The sequence below is a fragment of the Malania oleifera genome, chromosome 4 (genome assembly GCF_029873635.1).
Source record: "Malania oleifera isolate guangnan ecotype guangnan chromosome 4, ASM2987363v1, whole genome shotgun sequence".
Classification (NCBI taxonomy): domain Eukaryota; kingdom Viridiplantae; phylum Streptophyta; class Magnoliopsida; order Santalales; family Ximeniaceae; genus Malania; species Malania oleifera.
The window spans coordinates 116,470,465-116,480,930 of record NC_080420.1 but is presented as its reverse complement, the minus strand read 5'-3'; the positions used below and the strand labels follow the sequence as shown (position 1 = coordinate 116,480,930).

At 37.7% G+C, this 10,466-nt stretch overlaps 1 protein-coding gene across 2 annotated transcripts; it reads right to left on the bottom strand.

Moving 5' to 3' along the window:
* Positions 1 to 301: 301 nt before the first annotated feature.
* LOC131154230 (PWWP domain-containing protein 1-like) lies at positions 302 to 10,271 on the bottom strand. 2 transcript variants are annotated; one of them, XM_058106865.1, is made up of 3 exons: positions 8,703 to 10,253; positions 2,932 to 3,332; positions 302 to 2,820 (listed from the first exon to the last, which is right to left on the bottom strand). In XM_058106865.1, the coding sequence occupies exons 1-3, from the start codon at positions 9,973 to 9,975 to the stop codon at positions 772 to 774; spliced, it is 3,723 nt and encodes a 1,240-aa protein (XP_057962848.1). In that variant the 5' UTR covers positions 9,976 to 10,253; the 3' UTR covers positions 302 to 771. The 2 variants fall into 2 exon arrangements, with proteins under 2 accessions (XP_057962848.1, XP_057962847.1); XM_058106864.1 differs by having other exon boundaries at positions 302 to 3,332; positions 8,703 to 10,271.
* Positions 10,272 to 10,466: the final 195 nt, after the last annotated feature.

The window sequence follows — 10,466 nt, the reverse complement described above, 5'->3', positions numbered from 1 at the left end:
TACCCAGATTCATATATAGTCTAGTATATAAATAAAAACCCAAGTGGGCTCCACTCAATTAAACAAGTAGTGACTTAAAAGCACAAAATGCACACAAGACTGACTTCTTACATTACTTATTTCGTTTTATTTTATTTTGGGCCATCATACAAATGCTACATGCGTTCAGATATATATAATCCTCAAGCTCGTACAAACAAAAATAAAACGGGGGGTGGAGGCCTTTATATATATATATAAATTTTAAATTTTGGGTAACCCAATTTTCCAATGTGAAGGGAGGGGAGGGGAGGGGCAGATGTTGAAGTAATATCTTCGCTACTAAACTAAAGAAGACTTTCTTTAATAAAAGCTACATGAAATGTTGGGCAGTGGGGAATGCGCTTATAAATTAAAAAGAAAAATAAAACTCAAAATGAAAACAATATAACACAAAATAGAGGAAGATGGGCACCAACCTTCTTCAACGTCAACCCACTCCCACATCGTATACAATCGCTCTTTTTGGTATGGGATTTCGGAGCGTCCCTCCTCTCTCTAAATTACAATATCAACTTTTTCCATCTCCTCCCCCCCCCCCCAAACAATAAAAAAGGCTTCTTTTCTACTCGCAATGGCCTTCTTTCTTTCTAAAGCCACGCGCTCGCTCTTACCAAATCTAAAATTTGGCATCGGCATCGGCATCGGCATCACATGCTGATGGATTCAGAATGGGGGGTTCGTTCACATTGAGCATTTTGTCCTCGTTTTTGGTCTCAGTTGCTGCCTTGGTCATAGGGGATGGTAGGGTATGTAGCCTAAAAAGCCCTTCAAATTGGTTACTACATCATTGCACCGCGTTAGAAGGCCTATCATCTGCTGTGAAATGTCAACAGGGGTCGCGCTCGGAGGTAAAGGAATATGAAGAGGAAGAGGAGGCGGCGGCGATGCAAGGGGAGCAGCATTATAATTGTTATTTCTGGGCAATACTTCCATGTGATGCAAATTATTTGGAGCTTTCAAAAATGGAGGAAATTGGAGAATAGGCTGCGGAGATGGAGGAGGAATAACCTTTTGAAAGTTCTTACTATTAAATTCCATTGCAACAGAAGAAGAAGAAGAAGATGCACCACCATCTGCAAAACTAGCATTGTTGAAGTAGTTGTTTCTATTACCAACCATCAATTGCTCCCCCCTACTACTTTCCTCCCCACCCAACATGAATTTTACACGCGGGGTCGCTCTTACATTGCCACTGCCACCACCAGTGACCGGCCCTGGTCCTACCCCTGGCCCTGCTGCCTCTTCCCCTGATGATTTCTTCAAACACGACTTCAGCTGGACTGCTGGCTGTCGAGTTGGCTGGTGCAGGGGTGTCGAAGGCAGCCGTTGTTCAATTCCAGAATCTCTAGGCTGCAGGATCTCACTGGAAGTGTCCTCTGCTCGACCTCTGCCCAATTCTGGTAACTCAGGCGCCGTAGCTTCCAGATCTTTGAGGTAGTATTTAACAGCAACATTGCCAAAAAGGGAGTTGTTTCCAGCAACATATTTGTATGCTGCCTGTGCATCAACCTTGTGCATAAACACAATTCGGCAAGTGGAGGTCTTCCAGAAAACACGGGTGGCTGAGTGGTCCAAGGGTCCAAAACGTGCAAACCTTGCCTTCAACTCCATGACCGATGGAAGGGACGTTCGAGGAGGGAACTTCATGATCAGCATCGTGGGATCAGTTGCCTTTACTGGAGGCCCCATTTTCTTGGCAGTATCTGCTTTGGCTTGCTTTACTGGTGCTGAAGCACTCGTTTCTTTTCCCTCTCCCCGTTGGACTTCTGGATGCTTTAGGCTGGCCTTCTTCTCAGCAGCCAAGGATTTCAGCTCCTTCATTTTCTTTAACTTCTTTGCAGCAATTTCTTCTTGGCGATCTGATGGACCACGTTTCCGACCAGCTCTTGTTGGATCATCAGTTCTGAACAGTGGTCTTGGGGGTTTCGAAGATGGCATATCTTTCAGATTCTCACTAGGAGGATTGTCGGAAGAGCGAGGACCCACTGAAAGTTTAGAGGCACGAACTTCAGGAGGTTCTGTCTCTGCTGGAGGCAAAACCAAACTTTTCTGGTAGACAAGAGACCGAAATCGCAAAAAGAAATGTCTAGCGGTTGCTGGACACTTTCTTTCAACACCATGGAAGGGATCAAGAGCAAGAGCATGCAAATCACTTAGCAATTGTGGTAGTTCAGTTTCACTATTACCCATGCCAACAATCCCAGCAGAATCAGACATGAAACTACCAACCCCATCTTTCTTTGGAATATCAACCTGATTATCCTCTCTAGGAGTTGAACCATCCTGAATGGATTTTCCTGATAATTTTCCAACTGCCACTCCACATCTCCCAGTTGCTGTCTCTTTCTGAGGATGAAGAGGGCCTGTTTCCAAACCAAATTCTCTCTTCCTTTTCTTCTTTTTATCCCCAGGAATAGCCTTGGCAGAGCCCAAGTCCCCTACAGGCCGCTTAAGAACTTTAGCCTTCACCCCTCCATCAATAACTTTTAGATCCTCAGAGGGAAGCTTTACGAGTTGTGCACCTTTCTGTCCATCCTGAACATTATTTGGTGCAAGGTGTTCCTCCACTCTCACTGGCAAGCTCTGATTAGATTGCTCAAAAACTCCACTAGCTTTAGAAGCTGCTTTTGCACACTCATATTTTAAGTCACCTTGCTGCTGAACAATGTGTGGTGAACCATCTGCTGCACTCAGAAATGCCTGTTCAACTGAAAGAATGGACCCAACTGTGCCTGTGGGATCTGCAACCATGTGTAGTTCAATCCTCTCTTTTGATTCCTGTGAAGCACCCTTCCCCATATCAAGAGGTGAAACCGCAACTGTAGTAGAACTTTGAGGCGAGGAAGAATGTTCAGTTGGAAAATTAACAGAACTGGTCGAGGAGTCAACCTTACTTTTGCTGACCTCCGAAGCAGCCGTTACAGGTCTCTTGTCTAGGTTTACAGCTTCTTTGACAGGTACATCTTGAGCCAGAACTGCAGCACTATCCCTGTTGATATCCACAGCCCGCTCGCAGCTAGACACAATTTGAGAATTTGTAGAAGCATCAGGAGCTCTCTTTTGGAACACAAAGTCCCCAGAAGCTAATGTTGAACCCTGGACATAAGATGATTGCGCAGAAGATCTAGCAGGTCCTTGTCTGATTTGATGGGTTTTTGAGTCGTTAGGCCCATCTCTCCGTTTGAAAAGATATCTGTCTTTCTTTGATTGGTCCTTGACTTTCACAGGCTTGGTCAAGCTCTTCCCACCACCAAGAGCTTCTGCCATGACCAGTGGACCACTCAAAGGAGCTGAATGAAGTGAGTAAATCATTAGACGATAAAGGAGGCAGTTTTTGTACATCAAGTGAGCATAATTAGTAGGAGGAAAGAAACTATATATACAATTTACATAATAAAAGGATTGTGCGCATTTGCATAAATAAATGCCTCCACAGTGCAGGAATGATAAAATTAGCAGTACTGTTAGTTACAAGTACCAATTCTATAAATAAGGAAACCTGTCCACACTAACCCCAGAGTAACATCCTCGTATAAGGAGGATAAATATTATACTTCAATTCAAATTTGAGGGAAAGTACACTAGAAAAGAAACTAATGATTGTGAAAGAATATCTAGTTAACTAAATGCACTGATGTACTGTTCACCTAAGTAGAGAGAGGCTCAGATAAAGAGAGCTACTCAAAATCATTCTGCATTTAATCTCTTCAGCACATTCTTCTCAAGTAAAAGAAAAAATAGAAGGGAGACAAGAAAACAGCAGACACTAAAATGATCATAATATTCATTGTGCGGGATAGAGTGAAGCTAAGCAAATAAAGTAATGCATGAACATTACAAACCCAATCATAATAATACCAAAAAAACTGATTTAACAGCAAACCTTCCAATTAAAGCCTATATCAAAGACTGAATGTCATGAAGTTTGGCGCAAATAAATATAAATAAACAAATAAAGCACCGCAACAATTTCCGTAATTTATTTTTCTCGCTCCAAAAATTATCAGAAGAGATTAATGCCTGGTTGTTTACAGAAGCACCATGTCTACAACAATGATATTGCCCCCAAATTCACCATGCAGATGCTCAAGAACATGCCCAACAACAATTTATACTTATCATCTCCATTTCTTGGATCCAAACATGACGTTGAAGCCGAAGAGTGTAAAGAGAAGAATAATAGACATCTTTTAAAGTAAATTTGGTCACAAATAATTAGCTGCATATGACATGTGGGAGAAGAAATTGAAGCATAAGCATGATCAACCTCCTATGTTTTAAAAGGATAATAGCCATTTTCCTGCCATAAAATAGATAAAAATAAAGATTTAAGAAAAAAAAAAAATTCTGTCAACGAAAAAACAGAAGAAAAGATACCAAGACTAATGGGCGTATGCTAGGGACCCTTTTATATTGAAAATTTATATATATGCAAAGAATTATTTCAAATTGGTGAAGGATAAATATATATTTCTCTATGATAATAAATTTTCTACCTCCCACAATAATGGCAGTTATTAATTACTAAACTTGGGAAATTTAAAATTTATTCATTAATCAAATATTGTGGTTTCAGAACTTTCAACAAGAAAAAGGATCACATGTACGTCTGACCATGAATCTCAAAATAAGCCTCATATGCCTCCATTAAATCATTTTTCTGAATTTTTTGCAATGGCTGACCAAACTCTTAATAAAGCTCATAATATTGTTTTAAACAAGTAAATATTATGTTTATAAGACCCTATAATTAAGTTGTCAAAATTATACTGTTCTTAATTCAATTAGTATGATTCAATTAGATTCACCAACCATAGTTGTCAAATTGAGATTCGAATCACGAATCGAAGTTCCAATTTTAATTGAGAATCAAACTGAATCAAAAGATTCAGCACAAATTTCCAAAATCAATTCTAAATGGCATGTACATATTGATATACAAACAAGAAGCAAAATAGTAAAATAAATTTAATTTTGACAATAAAAAATCATACTCCTTGTGCATGCTTTCCCTAAACTAATGAAAGGTGAGGGGATGAGTCAAGAAAATATTAATAAAATAAATAAATAAATTTTGTGCTGTTTAAAGAAAGGAATGAAGGAAAAAAAAAAAACTGAACTTTCAGTGTTTATCAACAGTAAAAAAATATTTCATGCATATTTATTCTCTAATCAAAAAGAAAAAAATAATTAACCTAAAAAATGATAATAATTTAACTACTCAAAAAACTAATCTTAAAGACACAACAAAACATGAGTACCACCTTGGCCAATGAGTGTTCTGCTCCTCAATGGTAGAACACTACAAAGAGTGCAGAATGGTTTTGTGAAGGAACATTAGATCTAAAGTTCTACTTTTTATCCTATTTTTTAGCATAAAACTGAAGTAGACAAGGAATGGAAGGTAATCACGTAAAAATAATAAAAGCAATAAAAAAATTGTAGTTTTGGGGGTTTTAACTTAGTCAAACTTGTGAGGATATGTTAAGTCCAGAATCGTGTGAATTGGTAGATTCAGATTAATTCACCAGATTCACGAGGTGAATTGATAGATTTGGCAACAATTTATGATTTGAATTGATTTGGTGTGGAATTGATATTGAATCACATGAATCAAATCAGGAATTCTAACAACTACGTCACTAGCCAATATATTGAATCTATAAAAGGAAAATCAAAGTAAGAAAATTATCCATAAATGTTACAATTCTTGATTCCAAAATTATGATTCAGGATTTGAATCTTATAATTTTCACAATTTAGTAAACATTCACACATCTAACATCCTATGTTTGATAGGGAACCTAATTTATTTAAAAATCTAAAATTCACCATTTTTAATGCAAAATTCCTTTAAAACCATCTCCAAAGGCCTCTATAATCGAAGTAAACAATGAACTTTTCCTTAAAAAGTTTGATAATCCCACAAATTCTCCATTTCAATATTTTATTGAAAGGTGAGACACTTCTACTTTTTCAACTTTCTAATAAATAGCATATACTTGTCATCCATACATAAATGTGTAAGCGTGTATACTGGGGCACGTGATCATTCAATTTTCATTAATATAATTTCATTAATAATGTATTTTGTTTGTTTTTGATATTTACATGCATCACACAACAGATATTTAGAATTTGTGCCAAATGTCACAATTTGATTCTTGATGAACAAATTTAAGACTTCAATTGATAATTTGGATCCAATTTGACAACTATCCTTATAACTTCATGTGAAACATCCCTCAATGAAGAAGAAGGTTATAATTTGTAGAAGTATTTCTTCAGTGAGCCAATTTTAACTTGCATGATTTATCACGCAATAGCTTATCTACAACTCAGCCACAACCAATTTTGGCTCCATTTACATTTTTTTGGGGAGGGGTGCATGTGTGGTATGCGTGTGTAGTGCCGGTCTTTATAGTTGCCTATTAAAATGCCATCTGAGTTTCTAATAATTCCCAATCTAATAATAATTATATTTACAAGAAAATGATATGATGAAATTGCCACTTCGTGGTAAAATTATTCTTAAAATCATACTATTGCCCATACCAACACTTTTCCATTACTACTAGAGCCAATTGAAGGAAGGAGAGATAAAATTAAATATTATTTTAAAAAGTCAATGCTGAAGTTTCCTTTCAGCATCTTACTTACCCTCTTTCCTCCAAGTTGTTCCAGATCAATGCCATTCTAAAAATTTTAGAAAACTAATGTTCTCATATTAAGAATATCCCCTTCTCATATTTTTCTAGTTAAGTTGCAAAGAAAGACAATCCACTCCATCTCTTGATCACAACAATCTGTCTGCATATTTTTATCCTTGAAAGGTGAGTCTAATTGATATGAGACCTCCTATTAGAATTCAACTTCCTAAAATACTTTTCAGAATCAGACCTTAATACAAAAATCCCACTAAAGTCAAAGCATAAACTGGTAGTAAAGGCTTGCAAATAAAATTAAAAAATAAAAAATGTACTTCAAAAATTCATAATGCACCATACTCAAAATAAAACACGAAAAGGAAAGAGCGTTGAAGAAAAATACATGCAAACAACTCAAGTATTTACGAGACAGCAATACCTAGGTCATGGAAAATGATAAGATACTAAGTGACACAATTTTGGAAGCTACTACATACAAAAGGTATAGGACATAACATTCGAACTACATTCAACCAACCACAATTTGGACCCATGGTTAAACTCTAGCATAAAGGATTCTAAATTTCTTACTCTACAATTCCAGATTCAATTTATTTATCAATTTCATGCTTCCTAACAAGCATAAGGAGAAATTTCAGCACTGGCATCAGCAAAGGTGCTTCATAAAAAGTTAAAAAACAAACACAAGGGATTACATTGTTTACAAGGCCACTCCAAACTAGTATGACAAGCACTAATTTTACTTTCCCTTTATCCCCACCTTTCACAGTTTATTGCCTAATTCAATGTCAATTTTGAAACCAAAGGATGTAATAATTTGAAAAGTTAACTTGATGGCATCAAATAGGATAAAAATTACCATAAATTTGGATTTAAAAGTGGTATGGGATTGTTAAAATAAGTTATAGCCAGCTCAAAAAAGTGCCCTCAAAAGTAGACATCATCTCAAAATATCTCAAGATCAACAATCAACAGTATAACATAATCTTGAGCCTCACTCATATCAATATTTCCAACCAAAATAATATAGTAGCAAAGTGCATAGCTCATCCCATGAAAAATAAATTTAAATGCACACTATCACTAGGAACAAATCATTAGTCTTCTTACGCCAAGACCCCCAGTACAACTGTACAATTACCCTGGTTCTAGATAATAAGAATAACAGCAACAACCATTAAACATGAATGTACATGTGCAATTTAAAATGTCTCACTACGTAAAAATTTAGCACAATGATCCAGTTCATTTTCCCAAATCCTAAGAACAATGAAAGGAAACATGGCTGCTTAAAGCCCCAGAATGGATACATTTTAAGCAACTCCTTTTCTCAACTCTCACGTTGAGGAAGGCTAATAGAAAATTTAGCCACATCTCTTCACAAAAACAATCTGTCATCACTACTATGCTTGAACTTCAAATAAAATCTAATAAATGTTTTTGTCAACCCTAAAGCACCTAACAACATCATCATATAACAGTTAAAAGTATAAAAAAACAGTGAAAACAAAAAGAATATATACAAGACTTGCCAAGAAATGGTACATATATAACGTTAAGTGAGTTGTTTGCAGCTACACAAGAGAATAACACTAGAATACCACAATGGCAGAGAAATCAGATCCTAGGGATCACAGTGGCAGTGGCAGAATGATATTAACTGCCAGATCAGTAATTAGCTTCACAACTTTATGAGCAAATTCAAAACAAGCAAGCACATACATAGCAATTACATAATCTGCAAGGGAAAACATGACTGATTAGAAAACAAATGTCAGGGTCGTAAACACAACACGCTTAAAACTCGTAAGGGAAAATTCAGAAGAAGAAACATGTTTGGCCAACCACTTAAACTGGAAGGGAACATTGGATAAAATTTAATAAGCACTTAATACTCATCTAGAGGTAGGCAACACAAAAACATACCAGATAGCAAAAAGAAGCATCAAACAGGCAAACAACAAATCAGAATAAAACCATTATAATTAATACCTCGAGCTGGTTCTTTAAGGGATTGATCCAATGCAATTGTTGGTTGATGAGGTCTTACTGGTTGCATGCCGAACGCCTGAGCATAAGTCTCATCAAACTCCTCGAACACAGCCTTGCGGTAAGCAAGAACTGTAGCCTTATTCTTAATCCAGTCAATGCTACTTTCCTCAATCCACTGGGGTGTCATTGCCAACTGCTTTAAGAAAGAAAGAGTCTCACCTGGACGAAAACTCTCTCTTGCCTTTCCAATTTGACTTGCTGAATAAATCCCTCCAGGCTCATAATCAGGCACATCAACTGCATAGTATCCCAAAACATTTGTGGGTCTAAAATTATAGGGGTTCCTACAGCGGCATGCCAAACCAAGACTAGATCTCCGACTTGTCTCATCAACAGCCTCTTCAACTGCCTTCACAAAGTTTCTTGAAGTCATCTGCCGTGATTTCTCAGTATAATTGGGATCAAAATGTATAAGTTCAGCCAGGTCAAACCATCCATAGCTACTATCGCCAAAAAAAGCAACCAACACATGACCCTCCCTTCTTGCTCTCCGTACTGAAGAACTTGCAAAAGCTTCATTAAAAATATGCCCTGGCCACCATGGGTGAGACTTCACCTTCCCCCACACCATATCCCCTACTTCAAATCCATAGCCCACTACATTCGACACTCCCATATTCACTAGACCACAGTTCTCTTTCCCAACAAAATCATCAAACTTCGATAACGAAGAGTCATACAGAGAAACAGCATACTTCCCCGCTTCAACAGGTGAAACCATCAGCTTTGTCCGATCATTCCAAGGGTCACACGTACCAGCACTCCTTACCACTCCCTCCCTTTCCATCCCATCATTTCCATCATTTTGTTGATAAGAACCATCTCTCGAGACCATGCCTTCCACCTTATCCTCCAAAACTCTAGATTCCGTTTCCCCACCTACTCCTCTATCATCAATCACAATCCCATCAGAAACCCTAACCCTCACCCCCCCAGATCCCTCATTCTCCGATTCAACTAATTCAGCATGCACATTAACATGATCATCTAAAAACCTAACAGTACCGCCCGCGTTAGCTTCACTCTCGAACCGATGCAAAGTCCTACCCTCATTCGAAACAGAAAAATTGACAGATTTCTCTACATCAATGCCACCATAGGCGCCTCTGTCAGAACTACCAACACCACCATCGTCTGAAACCCTAGTTCTAACATGAGGCTCTTCAGAGCCCCTATCTAGATCACAATCGCCGCTGTTCATCACTGATACCATTGGGACCCAAGGAATTGATCCGAAACCGAATAAATTCCAAAGAAATCGAGCGATTTAGTGTTTGAAAATGAAGGGTACAAAATTTACGAAGATAATGCATACCTCACTGACTGATACACCACTGGTACACGATGCAACAAAGTCATGTACGAATGAAGGAAAAGCCCTAGAAGGAAAGCTAGAGATCGACGAGAGAGAGAGAGAGAGAGGGAGAGAGGGAGAGAGAGAGAAACCCTAGAGAGAGAAATGTGAGAGAGAGAGGGATGAGGGAGTAGAGAGCGTTTTGCGGTGTTATCATTTTTGCGGGCACCCACTTTGCGTTTTTATAATACCGACGATGCACATGAAAGATTTTTACAGCCCACTTTTATTTGCTGCCACATGGATAATTAATTTTAGCAAAACAAAAAATTATTGGAAAATAAAAAATTTTATATATATATATATATTTCCTTAGGAAATATCGAAACAGCGACCGCCCCGCTGGCGGT

What these genes read in the sequence shown, in the direction of transcription:
- LOC131154230 (XM_058106864.1), bottom strand. Translation starts at nt 9,975, where the DNA reads ATGGTATCAGTGATGAACAGCGGCGATTGTGATCTAGATAGGGGCTCT. An exon ending in CCTTAAAGAACCAGCTCGAG is followed by an intron (nt 3,333 to 8,702) that starts GTATTAATTATA and finishes CACTTCATTCAG; the next exon opens with CTCCTTTGAGTGGTCCACTG.